The 15,803-nt window shown below is 43.8% G+C and overlaps 1 protein-coding gene across 3 annotated transcripts in view; it reads left to right on the top strand.

Annotated features, from left to right (window-relative positions):
* The window catches only part of slc44a2 (solute carrier family 44 member 2), a 112,983-nt gene that overhangs the window by 87,225 nt on the left and 9,955 nt on the right, over positions 1 to 15,803 (top strand). For 2 of the 3 annotated variants that reach the window (XM_051920396.1, XM_051920397.1), the window contains exons 17-22: positions 163 to 266; positions 1,915 to 1,988; positions 6,679 to 6,749; positions 7,286 to 7,374; positions 8,336 to 8,420; positions 12,071 to 12,216. In XM_051920396.1, coding sequence (XP_051776356.1) covers positions 163 to 266; positions 1,915 to 1,988; positions 6,679 to 6,749; positions 7,286 to 7,374; positions 8,336 to 8,420; positions 12,071 to 12,198 — 551 coding nt within the window. In that variant the 3' untranslated portion in view covers positions 12,199 to 12,216. Of the gene's footprint in view, positions 1 to 162; positions 267 to 1,914; positions 1,989 to 6,678; positions 6,750 to 7,285; positions 7,375 to 8,335; positions 8,421 to 12,070; positions 12,217 to 15,803 lie in introns of those variants that run through there. The other variant, XM_028823658.2, reaches the window with a different exon arrangement.

The following is a 15,803-nucleotide window of genomic DNA, read 5'->3' as shown; positions in this document are numbered from 1 at the left end:
TTCCTGTCATTTTTATGCATAGTTGCTCTGTAATGTGCCATCATGATGGTTTATCTCTGTAAAAGAAACCATGTGATGCAAATATTGTCTAATTAATAGACTTACATTTGTCACATCTTACGAGACTTTTTGTTTTGATTGTTTTTTTTTTGTACTCCTCAGGTACCCAAAACAAATTTACCAAGTTCCTCATGGCATGTCTTAAGTGCTGTTTCTGGTGCCTGGAGAAGTTTATTAAGTTCCTGAACAGAAACGCTTACATCATGGTAAGGATCCATCAAAGGCCACATAAACCTGCCTTCAGTTCATGAATTTCAAAAGCGTCCCTGAGATAGACTAGTGCCCTCTACAGGCTTGCTACCTTTTTTTTGTGCCCAGTGCTGCCAGGATAGGCTGCCAGCCCCCAAAGTGATTCTGAATAGGGCCAAGTGGGCCTGAGAAGAGGAGAGACAGAGAGAGAGAGAGGTTGGGAGCACATGCTGATGGTGCATTGCCGAACCACCTGGTTGGGACCCGAGTGCAGTGGGTGGCACCTTGGCACCACACTTGGGACACTGTGAGGGTTTTTACAGTAGTTGGAGTGCCAATCCTGCCACCAAACCCCACGTTCTCTCTGTAAATTGGAGGACCTGCTTGCAGATTAACGTCATACTGTAATCCCTCGCTATATCACGCTTTGACTTTCGCGGCTTCACTCAATCGCGGATTTTATATGTAAGCATATTTAAATATATATTGCGGATTTCTGCACACAATGGGTCTTTTAATTTCTGGTACATGCTTCCTCAGTTGGTTTGCCCAGTTGATTTTCATACAAGGGACGCTATTGGCGAATGGCTGAGAAGCTACCCAATCAGAGCACGTATTACGTATTAAATAAAACTCCTCAAATATATTGTGAGCAGGGGGGCTACTCGCACCCCTAGAGGACACGGCCGCTCCTTTAAAAAGCGCTGAAAGACTACCATCACGTTGCTCCCTTCCTTGCAGCTGCTTTGTCACGTGATATGCTTCCCGCACGCGTTGCTTCGCATACTTAAAAGCCCGAACAGCACCTGTCGATTTTTGATTGTTTGTTTGCTTTTCTCTTTCTCTCTGACATTCTCTGCTCCTGACGCGCACTCCTTTTGAAGAGGAAGATTTGTTTGCGATCTTTTAATTGTGAGACGGAACTGTCATCTCTGTCTTGTCATACAGCACGTTTAAACTTTTGAAAAAGAGACAAATGTTTGTTTGCAGTGTTTGAATAAAGTTTCTGTGCAAATCTGTGACCCAAGCGTGACAATATAAACATAATGGTTTTTACTTTGTGGATTTTCACCTTTCGCGGAGGGTTCTGGAACGCAACCCCTGCGATCGAGGAGGGATCACTGTACCCGGGACAGAGCAATTGCAGGTTAAGGGCCCAATGGAGTGGAGTCACTTCTGGTGTTTACGGGATTTGAACTGGCAGCTTTCCGATTTACTGGCACAGATCCCTAACCTCGGGGCCACCACTCTGCCCAGGCCTGAGAATGTATTCATGATTTCAGCGGAGTCCCATTGTTAAGGGCCCAGACGGAGCTCTTTATTTTAGTGGTGGTGCTTCTGATTTGTTCAGCGTCACTTTGCTTTTGTTCTGTGGCTCTATAAAGAACTCTCCGGAATGACACTCGCACTGTGAGGCTTCCCCTCCATAATGTTAGCACCCACCACATTGACCGCGATTATTTAACAGGCCTGGTTCTGGTGAGATGCCCAACGTAACAAACTGGGTGTCATCACAGTGTTCTCATCCAGATCCAGATAAGCTCTTCGATCTTCACACCTCCACATACTGGACGGTAATGACTGAGAGAGTTTTATGAATCGTTCCTCTTCTTTCTTTCTCTCTCTTAACGCCATGTTTTGCCCTTTTTTTTGTTTTTACTTTAGATTGCAATCTACGGAAAGAATTTTTGCACTGCTGCCAAAGATGCTTTTTTCCTTCTGATGAGGAACATTATCAGGTGAGTTCACCCTTGATTTAAAAATCTGACTTTCCACGTGATATTTACCTTTACTCAGAGTCACAAGTGCATCTGGAAAGTATTCACAGCGCTTCATCACTTTTTCCACATTTTGTTATGTTACAGCCTTATTCCAAAATGGATTCAATTCATTTTTTTCCTCCGAATTCTACACACAACACCCCATAATGACAATGTGAATAAAGTTTACTTGAGGTTTTTGCAAATTTATTACAAATAAAAAAACTGAGAAATCCCATGTACATAAGTTTTCACAGCCTTTGCAGTGAAGCTCAAAATTGAGCTCAGGTGCCTCCTGTTTCCCCTGATCATCCTTGAGATGTTTCTGCAGCTTCATTGGAGTCCACCTGTGGTAAATTCAGTTGACTGGACATGATTTGTAAAGGCACACAACTGTCTGTAGAAGGTCCCACAGTTGACAGTTCATGTCAGAGCACAAACCAAGCATGAAGTCAAAGGAATTGTCTGTAGACCTCCGAGACAGGATTGTCTCGAGGCACAAATCTGGAGAAGGTTACAGAAAAATTTCTGCTGCTTTGAAGGTCCCAATGAGCACAGTGGCCTCCATCATCCATAAGTGGAAGAAGTTCGAAGCCACCAGGACTCTTCCTAGAGCTGGCCGGCCATCTAAACTGAGCGATCGGGGGAGAAGGGCCTTAGTCAGGGAGGTGACCAAGAACCCGATGGTCACTCTGTCAGAGCTCCAGAGGTGCTCTGTGGAGAGAGGAGAACCTTCCAGAAGGACAACCATCTCTGCAGCAATCCACCAATCAGGCCTGTATGGTAGAGTGGCCAGACGGAAGTCACTCCTTAGTAAAAGGCACATGGCAGCCTGCCTGGAGTTTGCTAAAAGGCACCTGAAGGACTCTCAGACCATGAGAAAGAAAATTCTCTGGTCTGATGAGACAAAGATTGAACTCTTTGGTGTGAATGCCAGGTGTCACATTTGGAGGAAACCAGGCACCGCTCATCACCAGGCCAATACCATCCGTACAGTGAAGCATGGTGGTGGCAGCATCATGCTGTGGGACTGGGAGACTAGTCAGGATAAAGGGAAAGATGACTGCAGCAATGTACAGAGACATCCTGGATGAAAACCTGCTCCAGAGCGCTCTTGACCTCAGACTGGGGCGACGGTTCATCTTTCAGCAGGACAACGACCCTAAGCACACAGCCAAGATATCACAGGAGTGGCTTCAGGACAACGCTGTGAATGTCCTTGAGTGGCCCAGCCAGAGCCCAGACTTGAATCTGATTGAACATCTCTGGAGAGATCTTAAAATGGCTGTGCACCGACGCTTCCCATCCAACCTGATGGAGCTTGAGAGGTGCTGCAAAGAGGAATGGGCCAAACTGGCCAAGGATAGGTGTGCCAAGCTTGTGGCATCATATTCAACAAGACTTGAGGCTGGAATTGCTGCCAAAGGTGCATCGACAAAGTATTGAGCAAAGGCTGTGAATACTTATGGACATGGGATTTCTCAGTTTTTTTATTTTTAATAAATTTGCAAAAATCTCAAGTAAACTTTTTTCACGTTGTCATTATGGGGTGTTGTGTGTAGAATTCTGAGGAAAAAAATGAATTTAATCCATTTTGGAATAAGGCTGTAACATAACAAAATGTGGAAAAAGTGATGTGCTGTGAATACTTTCTGGATGCACTGTATACTGTATATTCAATTTTATTTGTCATTTAGCAGAACATCTAAGATGTGCTGCAGAATGAAAATATGATGCACAAGACATTAATAAAAACACAGTTAAAATTAATTACATTCTAATTAAAAGTGCAGAAAGATTCTGATTAAAGATGGACAAAAATTCTGATTAGAGGTGCATAAAAATTTTTCTAATTAAAAGTGCATAAAAGTCTAAATTGAAAATACATAAAATTCTGAATTAAAAATGCCTACAATAAAATACTAGAATGCTTCATTTAAAAGACGAACAGCAGTAGGAAAAAAAACTATTTGTAAACCTGGTAGTTCTACATTTCAGGCTGCGGTACCTTCTGCTTGAGGAGATTGATGGAACAGAGTTCAGAGGCAGGATAAGTAGGGTCAGACAGCGTTGTTTTGCCAAGTCTTGTACATTATTAGGCAACGGGGCTCCAATGATCCTCTCCGCAGCCCTCAGTGCTTTCCAGTCCAAAGCGCTGCAGCTGTCCTGCCACAGAGAGCTGCTGCAGGTTAGCACGCTCTCTATGGTCCCTCTGTAAAAGGTGGTGTGTGTGTGTATGTATGTGTATATATATTTATATATATATATATATATATATATATATATATATATATATATATATATCAACCAAACGGACACCAATTGTTCATAAAAAGTGTCCCCAAACACCCTTACTCGGGCCTTCAACTGTCCGTGGGCCGCCTTTCCTCTCCTCACGGGAGCTTCGTCCTGCTCCCGACTGTAGGAAGGCGGCCCCCTTTATAGTCTCCCAGATGTGCTCCAGGTGCTTGCTGATGTTCTTCCGGCAGCACTTCCTCGTGTGGCGGAAGTGCCGCACTAGCACCCAGAAGCACTCCGGGCATCCCTGGAAGGTCCTTCCTCAACCTTCCCAGGTGTGGCTGAAGTGTCGACCTCCCAGGCTCCACGACACTCGGTGGCCATGGGCCCCAGTGGGTTTGAGCCTCCTTTCTCCTTCCCCGTGGTCCCCTTATCATCCAGGGCAGTTGCCCCCTCATATAGACCACCTCCCGGTCCTTCCAGGCATCCCAGCTGGGTCTGGCCCCCAGCCTCCTGCAACAATATAAATATATACACATACACACAGTGGTGGTCAAAAGTAAATTTACAGTTGTTAGTGTGGAAAAGGACAGGAGCAGGTTATGATTATTACAATAGCTTTATTAACTCAAAAGAATGTCACAATGGCACAAGTACACTTAGGTACTCAAATTTTTCTTAGTGCTCAAATTTGTGGCCTTCATTATTTCCAGATCCTTGTAGTCTACTTGCTAATAATGATGATGATGATAAGAAGACAAATACAATAATTAATAAAAAATAATACAAGAATAAACTCTGTTATTCATATACTCACAAATATTAACATGTGTGTATAAAACTGTCCCTCGCGGCTCCACCCACGTAGTAGTGAAACGGAACAAACTTTTAAAAATCAATAAACAAATAGGTATTGCAAGCTTAAGCGCTCCAACATGTGGCGACAGGTAGACCAACTGGAACAGAGGCTGGCACCTGAGTGAGGAGGGCCCTGCCCGGCTCTCCACTCCTGACGTCACTCTTCCCTGTCTCCTCGGCCCGCAGCTTCTCTCTCAGATTAGCGCAAATAAATCAGTGCTACAAGTGAACTCTGATCCTTTAGCGCAATGAGAGAAGTCGCAAAATCAACTGGAATGTTCAAGCAATTTCTAGAAAAAAAAAAACCCAATCTAAATCCGTGAAGTAGTTCTCTCCTGAAAAGCGGACAGACAGTCAGATGTTGGATTTTATGTATAGATAGATATATTGAGAGAGAGAGAGACAATATCTTACTTTCTCTGTGTATACATGTGAGGAAAGTATTGTGATAGGCTCAGAATTTCTACTGTGAGATTTCCACAGATTTGCAGAGCACTGATTTGACAACGTTTAGAGTGGTGTGTGCATGTCAGGATGTGACAACTCAAGTAAACATCACGGTCACTTACAGTAAATCTGGTCCAGATTGACATAACCAAGTAAAATGGTAGAAGTCCATCAACAGACTCAACCTACAAGGAGAATTACATGGATCAGATATGTGTGCGCAGACATATGTTTGTATGCATTGTGACACTAGGGGTCGCTGTTGCCCCGTAAAACCCACAGACAACACGTCCAAACACCAGGTAAAAGTCCCAGGAATAATTTTAATAATTTACAATAATGTGCACAAAGCACCTCCACTCCCACAATACACAATAATTACAACAATAAATCCTCCTCTCCACCCAGCAGCTCTCACTCTTCCTCCCAGCTCCGGCTCCCTTGCTGGGTTTCCCATAGTCCTTTAAATAGTCCTTGACCCGGAAGTGCTCCTGTCCTTCAGTCCACGTGATTCCATAGCACTTCTGGGTCAGGTAAAGAGTTATATTTTTCTTCAGCCCAGAAGTACTTCAGTTCTTCTGTCCCCGTGACTTGGGAGTACTTCCGGGCTATATGGGAAGTAAAAAAAAATCCCCTTGTCTTACTGCAGTGTTCCACGGTGGTCCCGAACAGGGCTGTAAAACCGAACTCCATCTCCCATGGTGCCCTGCGGGAATCCTGGGCACTTTTATGCTGCAGGGAAGACGCCATCTAGCGGCCTGGATGTGTCGGCTGTCGATAAGTTGCCGGCCATCCATCACAGCATGTACAGTACATAAAAAATGTGAAATTCATTATGATCCGGTCAAAATTTTGACTGCACTTTTTTTTTTTGGTATCCTGGGGTACAATCGGACCACTTTGGAGTGACGTCTGCATATCAGACATGGCAGCTCAGAATAGAATCCCTATTATGGGCTTTGTAAAGTGCAGGACGTCTGTTGATTGTGAGCGATTTTCTTGCTCCACTGGACGATAAGGACTTTGTCTTCTTTGTTCACATTGGCCTGCAACAGTTTCAGTGCTTTATGTAGAGAACGTCAAGTGCTGAACTCATCAGATTTTTGTTTTCTCTTGTCTTTTGCAGGGTGGTGGTTCTCGATAAAGTCACAGACTTCCTCTTCTTCTTGGGGAAGTTGCTTATCGTTGGAAGTGTGGGTAGGTTCACCTGAGAACAGGTTTGCATCTTTATTTAAGGCTCACCCTGCAGGTGTTTAAGATCACGTGCAGCTTGTGAACTCCATAGCACGGCAGTGTAACCTCTAAAGTGAAGTCCTACTGGATGAACACTTGCCAGGAAGGAGACGGACTTGAAATTCTCTGCATGGCGAGTTCGTATTCCTCTGCTGACTTGCCAGTGTTACCTTCCATAAGCAGCGTCTCCTCTCTGTGCTCATATTGTAGAAATCCGTAAATAGTTGTATTGCATATGTCAAGCACTTTGTGCTGGTGTTGAGCATTCAGCACAGCTGCTTTACCACTTGGCCGTGCTCACAGTTTTTCCAACGTGATGGATGTAACCTCTCTGTGTAAGCTTATTAGTTTGAATCATAAGATCGGACAGACCTTGAGAGGTGTATCTCTCGTATGGTAAACGTATTCAGAAAGTGTATCCGTCTTCTTTGTACTGATGGATGCGTTCAGGAATTGTAATCCTGTTGTTTCTTACAAGTCACATTCAACTTGTCTTCCAGGAGTTCTGTCTTTCTTCTTCTTCTCGGGACGGATATCTTTGGTCAAGGATACTGCACCCCAGCTCAATTATTACTGGGTCCCAATTTTGGTGAGTTTTCTTTCATGAATGTCATCTTAGATGTGTGGTTTTTTTTTTTTTTAGCAACACCCTGACCCCAAACCTCAGACACAACCTGACAGGCACCAGTTCTGGTATAAATTAAAGGTTTCTTATCACCAAATGCCTTCTACACAGGCTTCAAAAGTGGCATACATCAACACAATTCTTCTCCTTTGTCCCCTCTCCTCCTCCAGGGGAGCTTTGTTCTTCTTCCACCCAACCTCAACTCACCTTTTGAGTTTGAGGGGTCTCTCTTTATCTTGGGCCCGGCAGTACGTGTGGTGCTAGGGTGGGCATAGCTTCCAAGTCAATTGGAAGTCTCAAAATGTAGGGACTGGGAATCTCATCAGCTCCTCCTGGTGGCTCCCATTGAACCCAGCTGGGCTGCCTCATGGGACTACAGTTCCCAGCATGCACTGCAAGTATCAATGTGGTGATCCTAGCCCGATAAGGCTGCCACCTAGTGTATTGGGAATTCCTTCTATTGAACTTACCCGGCCAGGATGCCAGTTTCTGCTTGCTGTCCAATATGCCACTTATAGGGTAGAAGTGTTTTTGTAACCAAATGAACCCCCCCCGTGGTTACCACTCTAGTGGATGCTTCCTGGGTCGAGGGAGTGTTAATATGGCCATCTTCTGCCATGGATATGTGAGTTTAGTGCGGACGAGAGCAGATGTGCTGCACTGCACTGGCAGGGATAATACGTGACCAGGGAGACTTCTGTTTAATTCTTGTCTGTTATTTAGGTCTCATTACCCCAAATTAGTGTAACATTAGAGTCGAGTCGGACTGACTTAGAGAAGACTGTTCTCTTTCTTACAGGACACATGGCTTTGTTACCCTGCCTGCCTGCTTGAGGAAGTGTTGGTGTGCTGGATTGTTTGTTTCGGGGTCTCCCCGTGATCCCACTCTTAACTTGATTTTGTTTTTTTTTTTTGTTCTGTGCAGACAGTAATAGTGGCATCCTACTTCATTGCTCATGGCTTCTTCAGCGTCTATGGAATGTGTATTGACACCCTGTTCCTTTGCTTCTGTAAGTTTCTGTTTTCATTATATATTTTAAATGTGAACATTTTCTGTACTTTATATTCGGCGTTTGAGAAGGAGCTCTTTGTGTGTGACCAAAAGTGACTGGTGAATCGCAGTGACACTGATGCACAGTGGTAAATGACGGGTTACGTAGTCTTCTTTATTATGGGGCGCACCAGTTTCATTTACTTATTAAGACCAAGTCGGACTTTTGAGGCGTTTTCATCAAAGCAACGACTACATGATGGAAACCTGCATAGGTGTGTGTCCCATTCCTCCTGTGCATGGCACACACTGGTTACAGCAATCAAAGGTTCAGCTCTGTGCCCCTCACACTTCCCTCGTCCCTCAGATGTATGTTTTGTACAAAAACTAAAATCCAAATAGAAAGATCATGGGTATTTCTTAGACCCCCCCCCCTTTTTTGTCCAGATTTAATAAAGAGGGACTTCACTTCTTGTCTTGAGAGGACATTTTTTATCATGCGGTGTGCCTGTGTGTGTCTGTTTGCTCAACCTGCACTCGGTGTACGGTACATTCCAGATAATTCACAGGCTTCTAACTGAACTTGGCATATTGGTGTTGGGATCTTTTGCCTCTTAAAAATATCATAAAGAAAATCGCAAAATAAAATGGGAGCGAGAGGGAGCAGCCTAAAAGCAAACAAATCCTAATAAATCCACAAACATGAGCCCGGGGTCAAAAGCCAGGAAATCCAGTAATCGTCCATTGCTGCCATCTGCTGGATTGGAGACGCTACCTTTTATCGAATTTGAATTTGATACATTTTAAGTATCTTTAAATATGTAGTAAACACTTTAAAAAGACTCCTAATCCTGATTTACATTATTAGCTTATTTAAGCGACTAAAGTGGAGTCATTTTGGTTTAAATTTTCCAATTAGCTTTTGTCTTACCCTTCTATATTTTCAAATAGCATCCGTCCATGAAGTGTTGTACTGTCCCTTTAGTAGCACATTGTTCACATGTCCCTCTTTTATGGTTTTCCAGTATGACAACATTGATTCAGACCACCACCACGCCCAAGTCTTAAATCTATTAAAAATCATTTCTTCCTTTCTAACTCCAGGACCCCATGTATTCTTACCCTGCACTAGAGGTTTTAACCGAAGCAACCATCTTCCTTTATCACCAGGCTTCTACATGTTCTCCCATTCTCTAAAAACCTACCTTTTCAAATAAACCTTTATATTCACACTAGCTGTGCAGGCTCCTAGAAACTATTGAAATTTCTGTGCATGTTCTTTATATCTATATATATATATATATATATATATATATATATATAATATATATATATATATATAATATATATATAAATATGTTGAAATAGTTTACTGTCAAATAATGCAAAGAGTACGTGACACGTGTTTCGCCCTAATTTCGCCCTAACAGTAGAGTGTGTACGCCTGATAAGCCCAGAATTAGGGCGAAACGCGTGTCGTGTACTCTTTGCATTATTTGACAGTAAACTATTTCAACCATTCTATGATCTGCTCCTCACAACTGAGGGCACCGTGGCGGATGTTAACTGAGTTGCTGGCCAACCACAAGCGTTACCTGGTAGGTAACCACCCATACAATCAGATTGTGACACAGACTATGAATGCCGTGAAAATATATATATATAATTTTATATATAATATCATAATAAATACATACACACACACACACATTATATTATATATATATATATGTGTGTATATATATATATATATATATATATATATATATATATATAATCTTAATACATAATTCGCCAGCCTCCTCGCACACGCCCGTCTGAAGCCGAATGCGCAGCTGCCCGAAAAACCTTACGAGACCGACATCGCGGCGGATTTACGGCCGCGAAAATTCCAAGAGAAAGGTAACTTCGATTAAAGCTCTAGAGACCTGAAAGGCGATTTCGACTACAGCTCGAGGCCTAATTACGCATTCTGATTCAATTACACATTCATTCGATACACCTATATCAGGTTTGTGGTGCTTATACTTATTACTATTCCATATTGTACTGCTGACACAAATTCGTGCCCGTTTCATCTTACGTTGTCGAAACGGGCTCTTTGTCTAGTATATTATATACATGCATCATATAAACAAATTATATAATATATGATATTTATTATATGTGTGTAATATATATGTATATATAATAATATTATGTATATATGTTTATATATAATAAATATTATATACTGTATACACATACATACGTATGTATGTAACGGGTCCTCAAAGTCTGTTTCATTCTTATACAATGTTTGTCTAACTAACTTATCTGCTCTTTCATTTCCATACTCTGCTTTTTGTGCAGAACTCCCTGGAAATGTCACACTTAATATTCATATTCAAGACTTTTGATGGCAAGTTTTCCTTCCAATAAAAGATTCTGTCCATCTGAAGTTCTTCCCAAATCTATGGCCCTCCAAGATGATCTCGAGTCTCCTATGACAGGACTTCACTTCCCAGCCTGCTGTTATTGGCTGGAGGCGGTCCCTTAATGATGATTGATGTATGGATGGCCCCGCCCCTTGGGAATCCACTCACAAAATAAGAGAACAGCAAAACAGAGAGAGAGAGAGACTGTACATAATAACCAATTCGAGTGAAATGCACAAAAAACACAATCAGACAAATAATTAATTGACGGAATAAGAAGACGGACGTTCAAAGAGTTTCCTCACTAACTCTGTTTATTAAGAATTTCAAAAACAAATCACATCACTTTTCTATGTAGTCACATGACACTCTCGGACACAGCCAATTACTCCTCCCTCCCTCCCTCCTTCACCGTTGTCCAACAAAAACTTAAAAGGATGGAAACTTTTTGAACGTCCCTCATTATCAGAAATGATAGAAAACAGAGAATGGAATGAAAAATGAACAGAACAAAGAATTTTAAATCTAAGCACGGGAAGGACCCCAGCCTAACCGTGACACCTGGCTGAGTGAGTTGGGGTACCTTTGACATACGTCCGGTAATGCTCACAACATTGGTCACAGAACACCCTTTGACTCGGATAACCCCCAAAACCCTAATCTTAACCACAGTGCAACGGGGCCCTAATGTTAAACTATAGTCTACTGCGATGGGTGTAACGTGACTGACGTCGAGGGTGTCTCGCGATGTTGGGGCGTTACGTGACTGCCCTCCTAGGTACTGCGGTCTGCCATTACACTCAGGTGGGCCGAGCCCTGACGACTGGTGGACGGTGTCAGCGTTCAGGAGCGATCGGCTGCATGTGCAGTTGTGACATTGATGGACATCCCGTCTGCCATGGCGATGGTTTTTCTTCGACAAGATGCTTTCTCTTGCTTTCTGTCTGTAATTTCTAGGCCTTGCTATGTTCTCCCTATTTTTAATGTGCAAGTATGGAATATTATTTAACATGATGTTCACTTGTTCTCTCTTAACATTTTCTCTTTTTCTGTCTCTTTTTTTCCTCTCTCTCTCTCTCTCTCTCTCTCTCCCCCCCCCCCCCCCCCCCCCCCTTTCCCACTCATTTTTGTTACTCCACGCCCAAAACTCATTTTAATTGCCTTTTGCTTCCAACACTGTGGGCCGCCTTCTGGTTTGTTTTTTCGTGGCACCCCCGCTCTCTCTTTGCGATATTGATGTGCTTCACAAAAGGCGAGGATCTAGAGCGGAATGACGGCTCTCCAGAAAGACCCTACTATATAACTCCTGAACTTCGTGCAATCCTGCTGAAGAATCCATCTGAGGAACCAGAGGAAAAGAATGAGCAAATTCAAGAATAAGGGAGAGGGGCATTGGCAGGGGGGGACAGTGTGGAGAAGGCCCAATGCTCTGTTGAAAAGAGGGAGCCATATTTTGTGTCCTTTTACTATTCTTGATGACTGGTTCGGGGTTTGCCACGCTCCTCGCGTCCTCTCTCGCTATGTAACTAATCAAGGACTTTTGTTCTGAACATTTGGCTGACGTCGCCTAAGCATACAGCTTGAGTGGTAGAAGTCCATTAAGAGCTTGGACACCCACTCGTTATCTGAAACCAGTAAGTCACAGCTCAGATGTGAAAACAAATTTTAAAAAGAGAAGGATAACGGAGACCTGACAGATTATTCTGAAAGTCCATAAGACTCGAATCACAACAGACCGCTGTCCTTTAAATCTAACCAGACTGAAACGTGGGCTTTATAGCAGCCTGTACTGAATGATATTTCTCTTGAGTTTGCCTTGTCTGACGTTATTTGTGGCTCGAGGTTTAACAAAAATGTAAGACTTTCTAATGAAGTTGGCGATCTGAGGACGCTTCTCCCAAGATGCACTCTGCTGCCAGAAGTGTTGGGACGCCTGCCTTTATATACACACACGTGAACTTCAATGACATCCCATTCTTAATACACTGGATTTAATATCAAATCAAGTCAAAACTTATTTGTAAAGCACAATTTAAACACACCATAGGTGTAAACCAATGTGCTGTACAGTAAAATCAAAAACATATCAATAATAAATCATTAAACAAACCAAGAACACAAATTACATAAATACTAAAACAAGTTAAAGGAACTGATTTACTAGGATAAACAATTTACAGAAAAATAATGGATATGAAAACATTCATTGATACCGGAGCTACTCCCATACCAAGTGTGTGTTTAAGTCTTGATTTAAACATTTGAGTTGATGACGCTTGGCAGAGCATTCCATAACTTTGGTGCTAGAACTACAAAGGCCCCTTAATATGAAGTCGGCCCCTTCCTTTGCAGCTCTAACAGCTTCTGGGCAGGCTCTCCACGTGGTGTAGGTCTGAGTGTGTTGATGGGAATTTGTGACCAGGAGACCATTGGTGAGGTCAGGCACTGAGGTTGGATGAGAAGGCTGGACTCGCTTGCAGTCTCCGTTCCATCGGGTTGAGGTCAGGGTTCCTCCATTTCTTTATAGGCCTTACTTTGTGCCCTGGTGTGTGCCCAGTCATGTTGCCATCCCCAACGTGTCCCCACAAAGTTGGGAGCATGAAATTGTCCAAAATGGTTTTGCATGCTGAAGCATTAAGAGTTCCTTTCACTGGAGCTAAGGGGGCCAACCCCACACCATAATCCCACACTTTACACCTGGCACAGTGCCTTCAGGTGAGTCCCGTTCTCCTGGCCACCGCCAAACTCTGACTCGTCCATCGCGATTCGTCACTCCAGAGGACATATCTGCACTGCTCTCAAGCCCAGTGCCAGTGCACCCGATGCTTCGCTTTGCACTTGGTGCTGTCAGGCTTGGCTGGAGCTGCTCGGCCATGGAGACGCATTCATTCTCGTCCATCTGATTGCGCGATTCGTCACGTCTGCACTGCTCTCGAGTCCAGTAGCGTCTGGTGGTCTTTACACCGCTACATCCGACGCTTTGCATTGCACTTGGTGAAGTGAGCTGCTCGGCCATGGAGACTCATTCATTCTCTCTACGCTGCACTGTTCTTGAGCTTTTGGTGGTCCGTAGCTATCGACTCTGCAGAAAGTTGGCAACTTCTGCCCACCTCAGCGTGCGCTGTCCTTGCTCTGTGACTTGACGTGACCTACCACTTCGTTCTTCCCAATTGTGTCCACTTTGTTATAACGCCACTAACAGCTGGCTGTGGAATATTTAGAAGCCAGGAAATGTCACGATTTGACTCGCTGCACAGCTGGCATCCTATCAGTGTGCCACTCTTGAATTCACTGAGCTCCTGAGAGCGACCCGTTCTGTCACAAATGTTTGTGAGAAGCCAGCAGTCTGCATGCCGAGGGGCTCGATGTTATACACCTGTGGCCATGGGAGGGATTGGGACACCTGAATTCAATGATTCAATACTTTTGGCGATGTAGTGTACATGTTTGACAGGCAGGGACATAAAGGATGTTACACTCTATGGACTTAAGTATTGGGACCCCCCGCCCCTTAATTATTCAATCGGCCCCATTGCCACAGGTGTCTCAGATCAAGCCGCTCGCCTTGCAGTCTCCATTTTCAAACATTTGTGAAACAAAAGAGCTCAGTGGCGTCTAGCGTACTACTGTGACAGCACGCCAACTTTGCAGTAAGAGGGTTTGTGAATTCTGACCCCTGTTGGATACTCCACGCTCAGCTCTAAGGAGCGTTATTGGAAAGTGGAAGCGTTTAGGAACAACAGCAACTCAGCCAGGAAGCGGAAGACCCCATAGAGTTGCAGAGCGGGGTCAACGACTGCTAAGGTGCAGTAAAAGTCGCCCGCACTCGGCTGATTCCATAGCTAAAAAGAGTTCCAAACCTCCACTGGCATTAACCATATGGTGGGAGTTGGCGACTTCTGCCCACCTCAGCATGTGCTGTCCCTGCTCTGTGACTGGCTGTGGCCTACCACCGTGTGGCGGAGTTGCTGTTGTTCCCAATTGCGTCCACTTTGTTAGAATGCCACTGACAGTTGAGGGTGGAATATTTAGTCACGAATGGACTTACTGCACAGGTGGCATCCTATCGCGGTGCCAGGCTGGAATTCACTGAGCTCCTGAGAGCGACCCGTTCTGTCACAAATGTTTGTGAGAAGCCAGCAGTCTGCATGCCGAGGGGCTCGATGTTATACACCTGTGGCCATGGGAGGGATTGGGACACCTAAATTCAATGATTTAGAGGGGGGGGTCCCCCAATACTTTACTGTATCTGTATGGACAATCAAGCAGTAAGGGTTGTGTCTCAAAATGCAAGGAGCAGAGCGTTTTTTTTTTTTTTTTTTTTTTAACCTTTCAACCCATTTTAGTCTCCTTTTGAATATCTGAATTATGTCGGCGCTTACAGCCGCAGGGGGTTACGGTGAGGGGTTGAGTAAGTGCGGACTGATCTCCAGTTTGTAGGGCACTATATTATATTATATTATTCAGGTCAGTCCTTTTGGAACGTTTTAGAATATTCACTCCAGGTCTGGATTCCCTGTCATTTTAATTTCCATTTATATTTTACTAGCAGGGGTACCTTGGTGCTCTCTGGGGTGGAATAAAGTGCAGGCGAGGTCACTAAATAAATTCCTCGGGGTGGGGGGGGCCCAAACCAAATTTTCACTGACTGAACCCACTGTGAGTAGCGGCCACGACGTGCTCAGATTCTCACCGTTTTACATTTTATTGTATTTCAGGGACGTCCAGAGTGCCCCCCACATTGATTCGGCTCATAAAGCGAGACCTGTAACACAGCAGTGTAATGCATTTCATGATTTATTTATTTATTTAATTAATAAATGAAGGCAGAAGCGAACAAATAACCCACATCCAGAAACCCACCTGAATAAACCCCGACGGGTGACAATTAATTAAATAGACACAAATACCAAAGAAAACGGACAAATCACCAGGCAATAAACTGTAAACCCTGCACAGCACAGTCCAAAACGCACTCCGTGTTC

The sequence above is a fragment of the Erpetoichthys calabaricus genome, chromosome 17 (genome assembly GCF_900747795.2).
Source record: "Erpetoichthys calabaricus chromosome 17, fErpCal1.3, whole genome shotgun sequence".
In the NCBI taxonomy this organism is placed as follows: Eukaryota; Metazoa; Chordata; class Cladistia; order Polypteriformes; family Polypteridae; genus Erpetoichthys; species Erpetoichthys calabaricus.
This window is presented reverse-complemented; position numbering and strand designations above follow the sequence as displayed.